General features: G+C 39.9%; 1 protein-coding gene across 1 annotated transcript in view; it reads left to right on the forward strand.

The window, feature by feature from the left end:
• The window catches only part of SMS (spermine synthase), a 106,731-nt gene that overhangs the window by 78,003 nt on the left and 8,209 nt on the right, over window positions 1-20,519 (forward strand). The window contains exon 10 of the mRNA XM_075263856.1: window positions 16,812-16,927. Within this exon, the coding sequence (XP_075119957.1) occupies window positions 16,812-16,927 (116 nt within the window). The remainder of the gene's footprint in view (window positions 1-16,811; window positions 16,928-20,519) is intronic.

Genomic DNA, 20,519 nt, shown 5'->3' on the forward strand with positions numbered 1-20,519 from the left:
TTTATTTATTTTTCTCCCCGATCGCTTCCATATTCCCCACCAAGATAATTGCTGACATTTCTTGGCTATGGCCAGGTAATGACTCCAGCAGTCTAGGGGAGCTTGTAACCAGGATTATAGATCACAGACGTAATTCAGTTTAGCTAAATTTATTACATAATGGCAGTCAGGATACAATGCAATCTCTTGAGAGTTTTCTTCTTTAATAGCTATACTATAGCAAGCAACGGTGTTTAATCAATTGCATCATAAAATAAGTCATTTTAATTGCTTTGGCAATTTTGTATGTGGCTGCGGCTGAGAAGGCTTTGTGGATTTACTGCCATGTGCGGCAGACAAAAGTTCCTTTACTACCAGAACATACATTCAGGTTAATGGAATCATAGCAATGAAAGTAGTTATACGTGGGAAAGAAAATCAAGCAATTTTTTTATGCCTTTGACTCAACAAACTTTTATGTGCAAGTGACCCCTTTGATAATTATGGTTTATTTATTTTGGTGAGTTAGTTTGCCCTTCATTTACTGCAAACTGAAATTATTCTGTTCCTCCGGCATACAGCTAGTGCACATGGCTGTTTTTGGCTATATTCACCTTACTGTGTCCTTTCTTGGCCATGGAAAGCTGGTTTACTTTTAAATACTGTTTTTCATCTATTCCATGTCCCTTTGTAAGGTTTCTGGGGTCTAAGTGTCATCTCTCCATTTTTAACAAGTTGAATTTCATTATTTTTTTTTATTTTTTTACCATTTATAACAAACATGACTTGGACATAATGGATATAAAAACGGACCCATTGATTTTTGTTGGTCTCAATGTGACTGTCAAAACGCTCTCCTTAGAAGTTTTTGCAGATCAGACCGTTGGTGTACTGGTGATCGGCCTAATGGGATTAGCTGGCTATCAGCCATCCACCATAGTGAGCCACTCAGACAAATAAATAGTTGGTTTGATCTTATTGAAGATGGATGGTTATGAGATGTATGAATCAATAGGGTCCACTGGGTTACCTTGTTGTTGATTCATAAGGGTCCATTCACATGGAGGAAAGTGGTTTGGAATTTCAGCGCTGAAAAAAACCTCCCATTGACTTTAATGGGTTCCTTTTTCTGCCCCATTGAAGTCAATGGGAGACTTTTTTTTCAGTGCTGAAATTCCACACCAAATTCCTCACCATTTTCCTCCGTGTGAATAGACCCTAAGGCTGCATTCACACGGAGTAACGCCAGGCGTTTTTTGTGTGTATTTTGTGTGTATTTTTACAGCCGTAAAAAGCTGTCTCCATTGAGTTCTATAGTAAAATACGCCTGTATTTTTACGTCTGTAATTTTACGGACGTAAAATTACGGATGTAAAATTACGGACGTAAAAAACGCCAGCATTTTACTATAGAACTCAATGGAGACTGCTTTTTACGGCTGTAAAAATACACACAAAATACACACAAAAAACGCCTGGCGTTACTCCGTGTGAATGGAGCCTAAGACTGATAATGACAGATCCCCCAGAAAGATCAAACCAACTATTTGGTTATTTGTTGTGGATGGCTGATACTCATCAATGTTACTGGTCTAATCCCATTGCTCGAGGTGTCAAACATCTATATTTGCCCTTCTGGGACTGTACTACTAAGGTTTATTAAAAATCTATCTATATTTTTATGGAATTTTATTTTGATTGGAATATTTTAAAGGGGCTCTATCAGCAAAATTATGCTGATAGAGCCACACATATGCATGAATAGCCCTTTAAAAAGGCCATTCAGGCACCGCTAAAGTTATATTAAACTAACTCCCCCCCCCCCCCCCCGTTTTAAAATAAAACCTTGAAAAAGAATATGTTGTATCGTGCACGGTGGGCGGACATTCTGGTCCGACGGCATCTTCAGCCACGCCTCCTCTTCCAGCGATGTCCTCGGGTCCCGTCTTCCTCCAGCGCTCGCGAACTGCCATTGATAAAAAATGGCGCGGGTGCATGCGCAGTAGTAGTAGGACATCGCTGGAAGAGGAGGCATGGCTGAAGATGCCGTCGGACCTGAATGCCCGCCCACCGTGCACGATAGGTAAGTACAACATATTCTTTTTTTAGGGTTTTATTTTTAAACGGGGGGGGTAGTTTAATATAACTTTAGCGGTGCCTGAATAGCCTTTTTAAAGGCTATTCACGCATAATTTTGCTGATAGAGCCCCTTTAATGATAGAATAAAAGTTTAATGAGAGAGTTTTTGCTGTGAATCCTGCCGGACTGTATAGGAGGCCACCTCCATACAAGGGAAACGGTAACAGCCGCGTTTTTGAAAATTGCAGCATGGGAATTATAACTGTGGAAACACTGGCATTTCATATAGGAATAATAGTGGCAAAAAGTCCATAGAGAAAAACTCTGCAAAAAGTGCAACGAAAAAAATGTGAGGCATTTGCACCACATTTTTTCCCCGCAGCGTTCTTTTTTTTTTTTTTTTTTTTTTGCTGCATTTTGAGAAATGGAGCCTTAGCCTAAATCTAGTTACAAAAGCTGCAGCGTTACTGTTATGTATAGATATATTCTGTTTATTACAATATTCTGAGACTGGTAACTTCCCAAGGTTTGCAGAAAAGCTGTGTGGTTAGGAATGGATTAAGCTAATGCAGAAGAATGATGGTTACTGTAAGCAAATCTGCATCTTATTAGTGTTAGTAACACAGGGACATGGTTTTACATATAAATAGTATACCAATAAAATCACAGAAGTTAATTGGCAGGCACTATGTAATAAAACAGATTTATATCGACCCAGAGCTCAGGGGCCAAGACAGGACACAAGGCCGAGCTCTGGGAGCAGAATGTAATTGTACAAGCTTACTAGTTGTGTGCTGTCAGCAGAATAGCCCCAGTGCAATACCAGATGATGCCGCAGTCTGTGCACTCAGTGCCTATTACTGGAAGGCAGGCAGGGCGCATGATAACAGATGAGGGCTGGTCATGTGAGTATATACAATATCTCCTCCACAACCTACAAATTCGGACATGGTGAATACACTTTAACTGAAGTTTCCATCTTTTATAGAAGTAAATGGTGGCAATGACACAAGGTTTAATGTGATCTAAAATGTGCAATCTACAAGTGTGAATCTTAATGTGGTTTTATTCTCACCATTGATTGTTTCTGTACAATTGTACCCTATGTACTGTTGATACTGAAGTCATATACTTTCCAGCACAGAGATACAGTATTCAGATTCATTGCTATTATTAGGTTTTATTGGTACCTTTACCATGCTGTGTGACACCTGCTCCCTTCTCATCCAGTGTCTTTATACATGTTGGGCCTTGTGTGTTCAGCATAGTGGCTTGGTGTTTGACACTGATGCATTGCAGCACTGGGGTCCTGGGTCTAATCCAAGGACATGCTGTTTGTATGTTCCCACTGTGATTGTGTCGATTTTTTCTTTGTACTTTTTTTTTTTTTTTTTTTTTTAACTCCCACACTCCAAAAACATAGTGATAGGATAATTCATATGGGCAGGATCAATAGGAAGATTGACACTAACTATGTAGGACTCCAGAATATGTAGGCTGTATGTAAATTAAATAAAAATACAAATGTGAGTACTTAGTATACAAAGTTAGAATTAAAATTGTATGTGTTCTGTATCAAGAAATTCAGTGTATTATCTACAAATCCACTATAAGGAGAATCTATCACCAGAGCGCAGCACATGAACCCCAGCCCTGCAGATAGATAGGTTAGCGATTTACCCTTGTGAATCGGTGCCTCTGGTGCCAAGAAAACGCTGTTTTTGTCATTATGCAAATCAGCTGTTTGTAGTGACAAGGTTGTTTGCGCATACCTGTTTGGAGCAATGATCACACCCTCATAGCTCCAAAAACTCATTTGCATATTGGAAAAAAACTGCTAGAGAGGCATTGATTCACCAGAGGACATTACTGTTCTATTCAAGTAACCATAACCTCTGTATCTGCGGGGTGGGTTGATATGCTGGGTTCTGGTGACAGACTCCTTTTATTATGCAATATAACTATTGAGTTCACTATAAAAGAGTGTATTTTGCTCATAAGCTGCCCCCTAATGGTGGCTACAGGTCATTATCATGTTACGTTTTAAGGATTAGAATATACTAAAAGAACAATCGGAATACCATACTGATATGTATGCCATGTCACTCTCGCGCCACCATCCTTTTGTCCTTTGGTTCTCTGTAGTCCAGTCTCCGGCATGCGACCATTGTTTCCTATCACTGGCAGTGGCGGACTCTGAGGTCACATCTGTAGTGTCACCTGCCTGCAGTGGTCACTTCACTAGGGGTCAGACTAGGTAGAGGACACAAATTTGGTGGAGGATGAGTTCACTTTGTTATTTTTAAGCATTCTGAGTTTTTACAAGGTAGTAATGTCTATGCAGAAGGTTTGGGGCAAATGTCCATATGGGGATTCGTCAGCCTGGGGGTAAAATTCAGGACATGCCCTATTCCTGACTATTTTGTGCTCCGGACTCATATTTGAAATGTATGGGTCAATAGAGGTCACAGCTGGCGTATGGTTATCATCCATGTGCTGCCCATGCTAATTCCTGATAGACCCGCACAGAGCCTTAGGGCTCGTTCACACGGGGCAAGAGGGGGTGCATTCTGATGCCGAATCCACCTCAGAATCCACCCTCTTACAATAGAGGTTTATGTAGACCGCTAGCTTACTTTTTTCTGTGAGCGCTATGTTCCGGCTCATGGAAAAAAGAAACAAGCTGTCCTTTCTTCAGGCGGATTCTGTGGCCACGGTGTCGCGACAGCACCCTCCAGACTAGGCCCATTCATTTGAGCCTGCTCCGGAGGGGGAATCTGCGACAGTCGTGGCAGGCGCATTTTGGTCCAATTCTGATGCGGCTTCCCAGATAGAGAATCTGAACCAAAATACGTGGTCCCATGCCCCGTGTGAACAAGGCCTTAAGGTCAGTTCACAAAGAGTTTTTTGGTGAAGATTTTGAAGCTGAATCCGCCTCAAAATCAGCCTCCAAAAAAAGCCTCCCAATAGAGTTCTACTGTGGGTCTTTTTTTAGAAACTGATTTTGAGGCAGATTCAGCATCAAAATACTCACCAAAAAACTCTGACCCTTAGGAAATTGCTTTGTCAGTACCTACACCAAAGCTGTCACTTTATATGTGGAGGTCTGTATCTTTCCATCACAAGTGAATGAAGGATTTTATATAACACATTCAGCTCTGCTATACCATTGTGCATTTCAGTCAAACCAATGACTACGCTGCTAATGCCTCAGAAGAACTGATGTCTTGGTTTAATGTAAAATTCCATAGTCAGCCCTTTTCCAACCATAACCTCAATAAACACGAGTAGCAGAGATTGCAGGTATGGCCAGGAAGTTCAGCTAATAGGGTAAGTAAAACATGCTTAGTAAGTGGGACATGTCTTTAGCTGGATGTAATTGAAACCGTATGTGCACGCCTCATAAGTGCGCACATATAAAAGCCATTACGTTCCTAGATCCAGCATTAGACTATGTGAGATTGCCAGCTCTTCAGCGCCCGGTGACACAGCGCACTGTGTCTGTGTACACACACGGCTGCACTTGAGGAGGTCCTTTAATGTTATCAAATTAAGCTGAATTGCTTACTCAACAGAAATAAACACATCCAGTCCATTTTTCAACATAATCGCTCTTGTCTACGCCATACACCAATGAATCAAACCCCTGCTGGTAAAATGATTTACCCAGCTCGTCGTCTCATCAGAATCGAAGTGAATACCTCTACGGTGTATCTGCGGAAAGCTGAAAGTCACCACATGTCAAATTGAGTGACATCACAGATATCTCCAGCGAATAACACACCCATGGGTATATACTGTACAGTGACCTACATGTGCATATGGCGTACTTATTGCACTCTGTAAGCTTGCAACTAGCATGGGACACTGAAGCACTATACCGTAATGTACCTACACCCGAATACAGGGATTGGAATGGCTAGGCAAGGAGTAATTGTCACACCATGGATGGGTTGGGAGGGGTGTTTTAATTAATGAATTTATTTATTTATTCTTTTAATAGGGGATTACATATGTATTTTATTTCTTTATTTTTGTCTATTCTTCCTTATTGTTAACAATGGTGCACTATATAGCAAAAATTCTGTTGTATTTTGTGCCAAAACACATCCCTTGTACCACATTTATTTCATATTTTAGATGCTTTTGGGGTGTCACCCCAAAAAACAAGGCATGGGAAAGAGATATGTCAAAATTTTTGAGCAAAGTAAGCCAACCAGTAGCTGATGTAAGACCACAGACAGTCTTCTGGGGCACCAGATTTAGCACATAGTCACCCACTTTATGAGCTTGTATTTTTACACTGCCTGGTCAAAGTTTACTAGGCTAAGGCCACACATCGCCGAAGCACAACAGAAAAAAACACTGGGTGAGATTTATGAACACTGCCACCACCATGGAGGCTGCGCTTCATATATGATGAGGCGTGTGACTGAGCCTTGCTGCATGTCATTGCTACACCCACTTTTTGGGAATGTAGTCAGTGTGGCACAAAAAAAGAAAAAGTCTAAAGAAAAAGTTTGTACAAAATCTGCCCCACTGTTTCACATCCACATATTGCAGGAACATAGACAGTGGAATCACTGCGTTTTTCCCTTAAGGCCGGGTTCACACGATGTATTATGGCACGTAATGTGGTACGTAGACGGCGCGAGAGCTTATGCGGGCCGTATACGCTCCCATTGTTTTCAATGGGAGCCAGTACCGTATACGCAGTGCTATTTTGCGGCTGTGATTTTGCGGCGGCCGCAAAATAGCGCTGCGTATACGGTACCGGCTCCCATTGAAAACAATGGGAGTGTGTACGGGCCGCAAAAGCTCCTGCACCGTCTACATACCACATTACGTGCCATAATACATCGTGTGAACCCAGCCTTAGACTTGCATGGTGTGGGTAAGACAAAAACAAAAAACAGCAGAAAAACAGTTTGACTGAGGCTCCATGTTGCAGAAACGCAGTTTTTTTTTGTTTTTGATTTTTGCGGATCTTGGTACTTGTTTTTTTTCTTTTTTTTTTTCTTTTTTTGAGCCAAGGCCAAGAATGACTACAAAAGGGATGGGAAATATATAGGAAGCTGTTACACTTCTCCCTTATGCTAAATCCACTCCTGGCTTTGGCTCAAAAAACCACAGCAAAATCTGCAACAAAAAAACTGCATTTCTGCAACGTGGGGTTTCAGCTTAAACATGCAAATATTTTTTTCCACAGCGTTTTTTTTTGCTGCTTTTGGGGACTTGTGGTCTTAGCCTTAGACAGAATTCATAAATCTTGTTCCTTATATTGAATGTGAATAAATATCTTAAGATCTGTGGTCTGGTTAGCCATGGATTGAGATCTGCTGTTGGAACTGACATTTCCACTGGCATTAGAATCTGGAGAACCACTTTAATGGTGTATGCTAAGGAAACACGTGGCATACTTGCAGTAGGTTGGCCACTGTGAAATTGCCTGTGGCTAACTCACTAGAGGTTTTCTGCAATTTTTTTTTAGGATAAGGCCTCATGTAGTGGGCTGCAGCAAAAAAAAATAAAATAAAAAATGCTTCAGGAAAAACCACACCAGTGACACATCACGTTTTTCCTGTGGCTCTTTTCGCAGGGAACCTCTGCGGACTTTCCGACTCTATTATACCTATAGGGAAACCGCCGGTGTTTCCATAGGTAGAACTCACATGCTGCAAGTTACAAAGCCCCAACATTTTTCCATGATGAGTGTATGGGATTCAATAGTCAATTTTCAGGGGCCCATTTACCATGTGGGGCCCGAGTCTTAAGTTGCTAACATCGCTCCAAAAAAAATACGCTTGTTTTTTTTTTCCCACCTTCCATTCATTTCGAATGTGTTTTGCCTGGAGATAGGTCATGAGTCGACGTTCCTTTTTTCCTCTAGCTGAGAAAATCAGCTACAGGGAAATCTGCATGACTCACATTAAAATGAATGAGAGAGTTTGAAGACGGTACTTAATAGAGATATAGCTTGAGGCTCTGGGTCCAAAGCAGAAGCTATAATGGGGCCCTTACCTATTTTGTGCCATTTAGAATTATTGTATATATTATATGGCTCCCCCCAGGATCCAGGTCCCAATATCAACTACTACCTTTACACCTCCTATAGCTATGCCCTAATATACAGTCCTATGAAAAAGTTTGGGCACCCCTATTAATCTTAATCATTTTTTGTTCTAAATATTTTGGTGTTTGCAACAGCCATTTCAGTTTGATATATCTAATAACTGATGGACACAGTAATATTTCAGGATTGAAATGAGGTTTATTGTACTAACAGAAAATGTGCAATATGCATTAAACCAAAATTTGACCGGTGCAAAAGTATGGGCACCCTTGTCATTTTATTGATTTGAATTCCCCTAACTACTTTTTACTGACTTACTGAAGCACAAAATTGGTTTTGTAACCTCAGTGAGCTTTGAACTTCATAGCCAGATGTATCCAATCATAAGAAAAGGTATTTAAGGTGGCCAATTGCAAGTTGATCTCCTATTTGAATCTCCTCTGAAGAGTGGCATCATGGGCTACTCAAAACAACTCTCAAATGATCTGAAAACAAAGATTGTTCAACATAGTTGTTCAGCGGAAGGATACAAAAAGCTGTCTCAGAGATTTAACCTGTCAGTTTCCACTGTGAGGAACATAGTAAGGAAATGGAAGACCACAGGGACAGTTCTTGTTAAGCCCAGAAGTGGCAGGCCAAGAAAAATATCAGAAAGGCAGAGAAGAAGAATGGTGAGAACAGTCAAGGACAATCCACAGACCACCTCCAAAGAGCTGCAGCATCATCTTGCTGCAGATGGTGTCACTGTGCATCGGTCAACTATACAGCGCACTTTGCACAAATAGAAGCTGTATGGGAGAGTGATGAGAAAGAAGCAGTTTCTGCACGTACGCCACAAATAGAGTTGCCTGAGGTATGAAAAAGCACATTTGGACAAGGCAGCTTCATTTTGGAAACAAAAATTGAGTTGTTTGGTTATAAAAAAAGGCGTTATGCATGGCGTCCAAAAAGAAACAGCATTCCAAGAAAAACACTTGCTACCCACTGTAAAATTTGGTGGAGGTTCCATCATGCTTTGGGGCTGTGTGGCCAATGCCGGCATCGGGAATCTTGTTAAAGTTGAGAGTCGCATGGATTCCACTCAGTATCAGCAGATTCTTGAGAATAATGTTCAAGAATCAGTGACGAAGTTGAAGTTACGCCGGGGATGGATATTTCAGCAAGACAATGATCCAAAACACCGCTCCAAATCAACTCAGGCATTCATGCAGAGGAACAATTACAATGTTCTGGAATGGCCATCCCAGTCCCCAGACCTGAATATCATTGAACATCTGTGAGATGATTTGAAGCGGGCTGTCCATGCTCGGCGACCATCTAACTTAACTGAACTTGAATTGTTTGTCCAAAATACCTTTATCCAGGATCCAGGAACTGATTAAAAGCTACAGGAAGCGACTAGAGGCTGTTATCTTTGCAAAAGGAGGATCTACTAAATATTAATGTCACTTTTCTGTTGAGGTGCCCATACTTTTGCACCGGTCAAATTTTGGTTTAATGCATATTGCACATTTTCTGTTAGTACAATAAACCTCATTTCAATCCTGAAATATTACTGTGTCCATCAGTTATTAGATATATCAAACTGAAATGGCTGTTATAAACACCAAAATATTTAGAACTAAAAATGATTAAGATTAATAGGGGTGCCCAAACTTTTTCATAGGACTGTATATTCAAAGGAGTACCTCTTTAAAGTTGTGTTTTTAGAGAGTTTTGACCAAAGTACTTTAATACCATGACAGCAGGACAGTGTGACGTCTGTGTTTACAAGGAAAGTTCCGTAAATTATATTTTTACAATGGATTAAATGGATTTTTGCATATACATCCTGTAACCTTTACAATGACTGTAATTATATTTCCAAATATTTACACAATGTGGCGAGTAAATATTTACACTTGCGAATATTGAGGATTATATTGATATTTCCGTTTGAAAGTGCAAGTATGAACATTGAGGTAATTTATCAATCTGATATTAATGAAGAAATCTAATTGAATTTTGTCAGATGGACTAATGGTTATGTATGGAGATTGTACTTGCCCCCCCCCCCCCTCCTTTGTGTGGGATTCTTATAGAGTTCTGATGCTATATGAATTAATAAAACTGAACAAAATGGACACTGTGCATTTACTTCCATCCCCGTCTCCACCTTTACAGTTCTTGATCAGTGCAACAAAGTTCCTCTGATGGAAGAGGGTGATATTCATTGTTCATAGATTTGTTTAAGGTCAATCTGATGTATAAGTGACGCTCCTGGACTGGACACATTGTGGGGCTTGGGGGGTATTAAAGTTTACTTTTCACCACCTCACCACCAGCACATTTGGATTTATTCCCAAACTTTGATTCAACATTTAAAGGACCATTTAAAAAAAATGCATAAAATACTTAACATATTATCATCCAGGTGAGAGTTAATAAGACATCTTAAACTGGTTTTCCCATGCCAGTCTTTCAGCCAGACTGTATGCAGTGTCTGCTTCTCACTTCCTGTATTTCTCTCCATCTTCCCCCCTCCTGCTGAACAGGACACAGAACACTTCTGCAAGTCAGATAATCTGTAGATTCTTGTAAAAAACAAACAAAGTGTCATCTGTGTGTTTACCTAGTGAGATAACAGAGTTTGATTTATCAGATAACTGCAATTATCCTTGTCCTATAGGTCCGTGGTTATAGCAACACAGTGTAAACAATGGGGGGAATAAGATCACATGGCAGGCAAACAAAGCAGAATTTCTAAAGCAATATATTTAGGTAAAGTCTTCAATTTACATAAGCTACAAGTATAGATAGGATCCTTGAGATGTGGCAACCCCTTTAATATGTGCCCCTGAATCCGCTGTTGTGTATATTGACATCTGACCAGTCCCCTGGCTGGGTGGCAGCTTGCTACAGCAGTCATTCAGCCAACTATGTTTCTGCAAAGCCCCATTTCAGCATACAGGGATTTTGGAGGAAATCAATGGGATTTTTTATTTTTTTTTCTGCCAGATTAATTTAGAAGTTGCATGTGATACAATCGCTGCTTTACTTGCATTAGCCAAATTTATTGTATTATTACTTTTAAACTAAATGAGAGCATCCAATGCAAAAAGAAAGCAGCATATGTAATGCGAAAGCACAACACTGAATGACTGTGTCTGAATGTGTCCTGGCTAATGGTATGTTTGTTTTTTTTAGAAGCTTTTTATAGAAAAATACCTGGGTAAACATGCCTCATCCGGGACCGGTAGCATCCTACAGAAAATGCTAACCGCTTTGATGCAGCAATTTTCTGCGTTTAACACTGGAGCTATATTAAGCTGTACAATAAAAACAAACTGTCCAGAAATAAAATGCTATTGAAATAGGGCACATTACAGTCAGCGGAAACGTCGCCAAGTTTGTGGTGTTGGTGCTTTGTGGTTTTCAGAAAGCTGCACTATAGCAGTTTACTACAATTTAAGTTTCAGCTGAAATATTTAAAGGGATTTTTCAGGCGTATTATATTGATGGCATATCCTTGGATATCCTATTAATGTGTGATTGGAAGCAAAAGGAAGAAAAGTAGACTGTTTATTGGCGCTAGCAAAGCAATACTTGAGGTTTTCTAAGCTGCATTGAAGTGGAATCCGCAACGCATTTCGTAAGCCGACCACTTCCGTTTTCAGGCATTATAGAAATGTGATTGGTAGGTTTTGAGTTCTAGGTTCTCCACCAAAAACAATAGGCAACAGGTTTGTAGCCCTTTACATGTAATGTTGTAATGGCTGAAAACTTATATGTTGAAACTGTGACATGGCATGGCCTAATAGAAAGCCCGTCAGAATTTAACAGGCAGTATTATACATTGCAAGCCAAAGTCACCTAGGGAGAAATAAAAGATAGTATAAAAAAAATAAATAAAATTAAAAAGAACAGATGCACCCTTTAAATCAGAACTGAATCCCCCAAAATGTTAATAAATAATAATAGAAAAAAACACATATTAAAGAGGACCTTTCATCAGATTGGCCACAGGCAGTTCTATATACTGCTGGAAAGCTGACAGTGCGCTGAATTCAGCGCACTATCGGCTTTCCCGATCTGTGCCCCGGGTAAAGCGCTATCGGTCCCTCCTGATGATACTCGTCTATGGACGAGCTGTGTGAGTAGAGGGAGGGGGCGTTCCTCCCCGCTCACACTATACAGCACGATAGGCGCTGCTGTGCAGAAGAACGTCCCTGGCTAAGTGTCAGAAACGCCCTTCTGACTGTAAAGCCCTACGGTACCGGGACCGATAGCGCTTTACACGGGGCACAGATCGGGAAAGCCGACAGTGTGCTGAATTCAGCGCACTGTCAGCTTTCCAGCAGTATATAAAACTGCATGTGCCCGATCTGATGAAAGGTCCTCTTTAAGTATTACTGTACCATAATAACATGAGTAATACAAGTGTTCCGCTATTTTCCTTGCACAGTGGGGGGGGGGGGGGGACTATGCCAGAATTGCTGGGGGGTTTTTTCCGTTAGCCACCAAAAAAAAATTTCAAAAAGTGTTATGTTCCCCACAATGGCATCAATAAATTTTTTTTTTTATTTTTTTTTTTTTAAAAAAAAAAGCTCTTACACAAAGGTCTGTGGACCAAAAAAATAGTAAGTTATAGATCTTGGAAATTGACAGTTAAAGAAGATTTATTTCAAAAATGTGTTTCAGTCTCCAAAAAAAAAAATGAAAGTGAATTCATTTATTAGAATAATTAGAGGGGTTCTGCAGAAAAAATAGACAACCCTTTTAACGTTTAAATGAGCCAGGGGCAGTGAAAAATAAAATGCACACTCCCCTGCCCCCATTGCTCTGGGTTGCTCCCGCACCTCCCGATTCTTCTTCTCTGGTGACGTCTCTCAGGTCTCTTCTGGAGTTCCACAGAAGCTGCTGAATGGCCTCAGCGGTCATGTGTGGAATATAGAGGACTTGGTGCTCTGAGCTGCCTTTGACTCCACAGCTCGGCATATTGCGGAGCTCAGATTCTCTTCCTATATCATGCTACCCATGCCCTTTAAGTGGATGCAGTTACACTCAGTAATATATCTCATCGTTTCTTAGGTCTCCCATAATAGTGCAATCCATTTACAATGATGTGCTTTAGAAAGCTGCCATGACTCTGCCACTAAATGTCATATCGCCATCAGCGCAGAACCCGCTAAGAAGAGCTGACTACTACTGAGTTTCCAGAAGAAAAGTGATACAATGAAATACACTTCAGCATCATATTGCCTGCTGTAGCAATGTATAGAAGTCTATAGCAAATACTTTCTTGTGGAACACCTTTGGTGCCATCCTTACTGAGATGCAGATGTTCCATCCTGGGCTGCATAAAGCTTATATACTGAACTCCACCTTATTTGTTTGGTACCCAGACAGTGGTTCCCTTTTTCCTGTTCATTTTTCCTCAAGATTTTTTTTATTCTTCAGAATATTAACCTTGTATAGAAGTGTATGGGAACTTCTTCTCGCTATAGCTCAGTTCTTTATATCCAGCATATAATTATCCCCGGCAGAAAGCCGCGCTGTAATTAGGTCTAATCCGGAATAATGACGTGTCTGGAACCTTCCATTTACAGGAATAAGTACTATTATAAAACGCCACCATAATATTAAGTGTGGCATCACATCCTGTAAACAAGCAGTGGATGTATGGTGCGTTTATTTGTACAAGGCACATGCTTTACATATATAGATCTCTATTTCTATCATGTGCGACACAAGCAGTGTAAATAACCAAGCAATCATTGAGGAATGTTGTATACTAAATGCAGGAATTCTCCAAGGAAAGAGATGAATCAGCAAATCTAACACTCCTAAGAAGTAGTTGCTCCTTTCTGTAGGTACACATTTATTGTTGCATATATTTTTACTAAATTATTCTTGTAAAAATAAATATACAGTAATATACTTCCAATGGGTCTTCGGCAAAGAAGGGTTCACCATCAGCATAGAAATAAAAGCAGTGAGGCTGTGGGATTGTCTGCCTCCACATGTTGGGATGGTTGATGGGGTCTGAATGTCTGTCTGAAGCAAAAATGTAATGGAGTAGATTGCCTCAGATGGGTTTTTGATCCAGGGATTTCTTCTGATTGCCTTGAACATAGTAACTTCCCGGTATCCATACACATTACTCTAAAGTCGATTAAAATCAAAGCGGCTAAATTCTATCCAAGAACGCTGGTTGAGTGGAGTTAGATTTTTCATCCGATAGTCCAGCGATACCCAACGGGATGTCACGGAGACCTGCTACGGACCAGCGCCACTCTGGTTGGGAAGATGACCACATGCCCTTGGCAACATTGGATGTGTCTTGTGTTTTGGTAAAAATGATTTGGTAAGGGTGGCCCAAAAGTTTTTATTTATTTTTTATTAAGGGTTCCGTGAGTCTGAAAAGGTTGGGAAACACTGCAGTAGTCATAAGCTGACAAATGAGGTTTCCCAAAGATGGTTTGTCCCTCTCCCAGAGAATGTTTGGCCAGTTCAAGTCAATGTAATGGCCAATATGACCAAGTCAGCACGATCACATGATCATTGCTCATTATTTTCTTGCTGTCACCACATTGCAGCATATCAACCCAGACCCAAAGTTAGAGTTCCTAAGAGGAGGATGCTAACCCTGTGTTTTCATCTGACTTTTCTTGTCATGTGTTTGTGGATGTTTCAATAAAGACATTGGTTTACATCTGGAGTCGGAGTGCCAAGAATCTCTGTGAGCGATTTTGTGGTTTTCCAAGTATCTAAGGCTCTCGACCATCCAACAACCAGGCAGTGATCTAACCAGTGTTGTCTGCATGTGTTTTATAGGTTAAAGTCATCGTATCTAACCATATTTCTCCCTTGTGAATCAGTGGCTCTGTTTCTGAGATATCGCTGTTTTTGTCAATATGCAAATCAGCTCTTTGGAGCAGAGAGGTAAGTGGCTATGCCTCAGTGCTCCAAAGGGCTCATTTACATATTAACAAAAACAGGCGTATCTCCGCAATGGAGACAGTGATTCACAAGGTGGAAACACTGTATGAGTCAGATGCCCTTAACCTATCTATCTGCAGGCTGGGTTCTGGTGACAGACTCCCTGTAACTGTTGCGCAGCCATTAGCCTACGCCTATATAATATTTTTGGTCTTCCTGTAGAGAACAATGTATAATAATAGTTTTAAAAAACAAAAAACCCGGACCAAAAAGAATATATCAAAAATATATAAATTTTATTAATATAAAAATACACAACATGTAAACATAAATAATCATAAATGGAGGAGCTGAAGTGTCCACACTAAATGAGCAGGTGAGAATGTGGCATGTAAAAATGTACTGAATCAGCTGAAGTGCCAAACATACCAAAACAGCAAAAATATATAAACCCATATATATATAAAGAAGAGTGAACAACAAATGCCTGAGTGAATGTGAAAAATAAGGTAATGATATCACATATCATCAAGGGACGAAGCTCTTTTTGAGCGAAACGCGCGTCGGGCGTGGGTAGGCTGTGTATGTGGTATAGGTAACAGCTTTACAGGGAGTTTCATGCATACCTTTATTATCCTACGTTTGGTATTTATTGGGTTTCACAGTAATTTATATTTTACCTCAGTGTTTTTTCACTCCTTCCATTTAGAGTTGCACGTTGCAGTTATGTGATATTCATTACCTTATTTTTCACATTCACTCAGGCATTTGTTGTTCACTCTTCTTTATATATATATGGGTTTATATATTTTTGCTGTTTTGGTATGTTTGGCACTTCAGCTGATTCAGTACATTTTTACATGCCACATTCTCACCTGCTCATTTAGTGTGGACACTTCAGCTCCTCCATTTATGATTATTTATGTTTACATGTTGTGTATTTTTATATTAATAAAATTTATATATTTTTGATATATTCTTTTTGGTCCGGGTTTTTTGTTTTTTATGCCTATATTGCCCTGGCTGTTTTGTTATTGAGTTGTTTATCATTATAATAATAGTTTATACAAGATGAACTTGTGTCTTCCATAGCCTTGTTCTGGTGATATTAGACACGCTACAACATGATAATTGTCACAGTCAATGTGTTAGTTGTAGTCTGATATTCTCCTATCTCTGTATTGAATGGAATAGCCTACTCTATTATATCATACAGTAAACTAAGGTATCCTCACACCTATCGTCCCAATGTGTGAAAAATGGACATTCGTTTGTGCTGCATTGGGTCGTACGTTTCTATGCATGTTACCACTTGGTGCACTATGTGATGTTAACACAGCCTAAAGTGGTTTTCGTAAGTATTTATATAGTAAATGTAGGTCAGTGAGGTCTGACTATGGGCACAATTGTAGGGATGCCATTGAGGTATTCATTCATGTTAGAAGATGGACGATTTCAGTAACTGGTACATTAGCATGCAAACGAACAAGGTGCACGACAATACTTTTTACAATCACACACAGAATTTCTTGCAACAGTTTTTACCTAGATTATCAAGAGCCTGTCTGGAGGTGTCCTTAACATTAAAGGGTTAACTGAACTTCGGATTTCTTAATGCTTAGTCCAGACCTCCAGACAGTTCCTGTGATAAATGGCAAGTTCCTATTTTACTTTCGAAGCCTTCACAAGGTCATCATTTATAATACTTGTCAATAAGCTTATAATTCACCTTTACTTTCCTGTTCTGCTTCCTCCCACAGGGAAACTGTGTAAACCTGACTGAAGCTCTGACACTCTATGAAGAACAGCTGAACATGCTTTATTGCCCTGTGGAGTTCTCCAAGGAGATAGTGTGTGTTCCCTCCTATATGGAGCTGTATCCTTTGTAAACTCGCAACGCGCAGTGCTGCCTCATCCGGAACATTCCAACATAAAAATATTATTATAGTAATGTATAGATTAGCAGCAGGAACACAATGGATTCTACTACAGAGGTTCTGTTTACTTTAGGGAGCGTTCACACTACCGTCAGTGTCCGACAGCTAGTGTCCATGCAAAATCTTGTGCGGACATTAGCATCGGACACTAGCTGTGTCTGTGCCATTTTGCATTGATTTAAATGGACATCGGTTGCGTTCTTTTACTGTCCGTGGGTGCACTTAAGTGTCCGTTCCCAAAGATGTCCGATTTGCGGACAGCAAAAACCGACATCAGTATCTGGTGACCATGTGCCTGGCTGACAGACGCCTGGGTAACAGATGACAGAAATCCTCTAACACACTTGTATGCTCATATGTTTTCTTTTCATTCAGTTCTTAGCTGTTGTTCTGTTTGTTTTTGTAGCTTTGAGTCATTTCTTGCCCCGTGTACGTTTTTGAAGAAAATACTTACATGCAATAGGCATTTTGCATGTAAATTTTATAAATTTATATTTGTGTCTATAGTGTATTTTACAACCCAGTGTTGTAACGGATGCTAAAATGCTCTTTTTGCCCTCAGTTTGTTGCTGGATTTTTCGTTCCACTAAGGAAAAGAAACTTCTTAAATCCATTTATCATCTGTTTTCCATAGACGATGGCTGGAGTCAGTGTTTGCCCTTAAGGATGCAGTCAGATTATTTGGATGCATAGGATGGCACAGAAGTTTACAGACGGGGTACCAATGAGAACATGTCTGAAAGAATAGAAGCTCATTTGTTTATTTCTGCCGAGCCGAAATGTTTAAAATGGATCAGATATCTCCTGTCCTCGTAGTTTAGGTTGGATTAATCCCCTACAATTTCTTCTATGATGAATGATCCTTGTGGTGTAGGGCTGTTTATGGCAGTATTATTTGGCATTTGTCTATGTAATATAGAACTTTAACATGTGCTTCATGTGCTTACTTCCAAATCCCTCAGACACAAAGATTTAACTCTAAGTGTGCCATCACCTCACCATATCATTGTATTAATTTGATTAGGATTACAAATTATTCACTATAGAATCTTTCCAGTGTGTGATATGTCTATAGTAGTAATATGCTGAGAGAAGTGGCCATTGGTGGTAACCATTGTTTTGTTGATTGCATTGCCAAAATAATCCTTGCGTCTAAGGCTAGAAATGAATACACTCTTCTACATATGTTATTTCCACTGCTATGTAAACTAAACATTGGACCACTGAGCATCTGTGCTTAAAGAGCAAGGGATCTAAAGGGAGTCTATCACCTCCTCCAAGGAAAGTGAAGAAGGCTGACAGTCTGCCCCCCAGTGCACCGACCATAAGACTTCAACGTTATGTTGTGTATCACTGTAATGTGCTTTGTAACCCGGTAATTGATAGCTGAATATGGAGGTGGTAGACTCCCTTTAGTAGGGAAGTATGATATCAGGTTTATTTGAACAGTCCCTTTAACCCCTTCATGCCATAGGCATTCTTTGTTTTTATTATAATTTTTTCACTCACTGCCTTTCAAAAGCCAGAACATTTTAATTTTTCCTTTCACAACTTGAATGTCTTTTTCTCTTAAAATTTGTTTTAGAAATTTTTTTTAAGTTTTATTACCTTAAAAAAATGGAAAACCATTCTCTGCATGACCATAGTCTGACACCTGTAACATATTTCTGTGTATGGAGGAATATGGGTTTTTTGAGGGCCACTTGTAGTTTTTTTCTGCAGACTTTCTGCTTCCATTATACCTATAGGGAAACCGCTGGCGTTTCTTTAGGTGCAATTGACATGCCGCGATTTCCAAAACGGTTTTGGAAATCGCAGCGTCTCCTCTGCGTATATACATTTCCACAAAGTGCAAGGTGGATCCCATCCGGAGTGTCTGTAAAACACCAAATTTTTTGTTCCATGGCATTTACACCACATGGGGCCCAGCTTTTAATTTTATTTTATTTTTTTATTATTATGGTAATTTTTGTGAGGCAAAGAACTTTAACATGAGCAGCTTTGGCATTTAGATTTATTTTTCCAGTGTGGCATTCTCCATATGACATATTTTATATTGATACTATGGGCATTTTCAGACATGGTAAGGCGTAACTACTAGAGATGAGCGAACACTGTTCAGAACAACCGTTCCAAACAGCACGCTCACAGCACACTCCCATAGAAATGAATGGAAGCGGCCGGCACGTGGGGGGTTAAGCGGCCGGCCGCCTGCAAAGTCTGTGTGCCAAGTGCTTCCATTCATTTCTATGGGAGCGTGCTGTTCGGATCGGCTGATCTGAACAGTGTTCGCTCATCTCTAGTAACTACTTTTTAAGTGGACAAGGTCTCTGTTTTTTCGGGTCCGCATGCAGATCTGAACGCTAGTGTGACTCTATCATTATGGGATCATAATGAAAAAAAACAGAGGTGCGACGACATCTTTCACACACAGCCCGTTAACTTGCTATTGGTTCGTATTCTAAAAAAGCACACAGTCTCTTACGGCCACAATCGTCCCCTAGGTCTGGTCGGTTTTGCACTTGTTTCAGTTCGTACAGGTAGTAGAGTTCTCTTAGATTCTTATCGGAAATATTTTTTGCCTTGGCAGGAATAAATTGCTTGTTTGGGTTTTTTTGCTTTCCTTTCATTCTCTCCTTGGTCTGTCTCAGTTTGTTTATTTTTGAAGGACTAACCTAGTGTTAAAAATTACAGCATTAGTCTAAATATGGTTCAACGCGCAAACAAACGACCGTGACTAGACACCACTAAGTATGACAGAGTGACAGCAAAATAGGGAATATTAGAGAACAGGGACACAGGCCGTTCATCATGTCCATCGTGTTGTGATTGCCATAGACATGAGCCCTTCGCCTTTACAGGATCCTTGTTCATTCTTTCATGTACTGTCCTCGTCACATTATTTATGGACCCTCCACTCTCAAGGATGTCTGTTCAATGCCTGACCATGGAAAAAATCTTTTATAATTATTTTAAAAAAAATCTCAGTAGATGAATAGATGGCATTTGGAATATCTTGTTGATAAGTTCACAGGATATAAAAAGAAAGAATAATGGACATGCAATACAAGAGACTACAGTAATATATAACTTTCTAATATTGTTTGTAGATCGGTTCTTCTTCCTCCATATGGCAAGGTCTATTCATAAGTAATAAGTAAGAACATTATTTACTCCCGGTCAGTGTCCACAAGAAACATTACAGGGAGAGTCTCAGACTATCAAAGCGCAGGGAGGGGGATTTAACAAAACTAGCACATTATATGCCTGCTCCATTACTGGACATGGTTAATTCAGCCCCATCATGAATTAAACGTCATCGCATCGCCCTTACAACTAGATTTTGCCATCAATTCTGCCACTTTTGTAATGAATATAGAATGGAAAAGTGGTGATGCAAAAAAAAGAAAATTCCACTTGTTGCTATTTTTAGTTGCAAGTGCCATTGAATAGTTGTAAATCACTGATCTGGGACTATCTTATGCCACAAATGTGGCGTAAAGGATTTGATAAATCTCCTGGTGTGTATAG

The sequence above is a fragment of the Leptodactylus fuscus genome, chromosome 2 (assembly GCF_031893055.1).
Source record: "Leptodactylus fuscus isolate aLepFus1 chromosome 2, aLepFus1.hap2, whole genome shotgun sequence".
Taxonomy (NCBI): Eukaryota; Metazoa; Chordata; class Amphibia; order Anura; family Leptodactylidae; genus Leptodactylus; species Leptodactylus fuscus.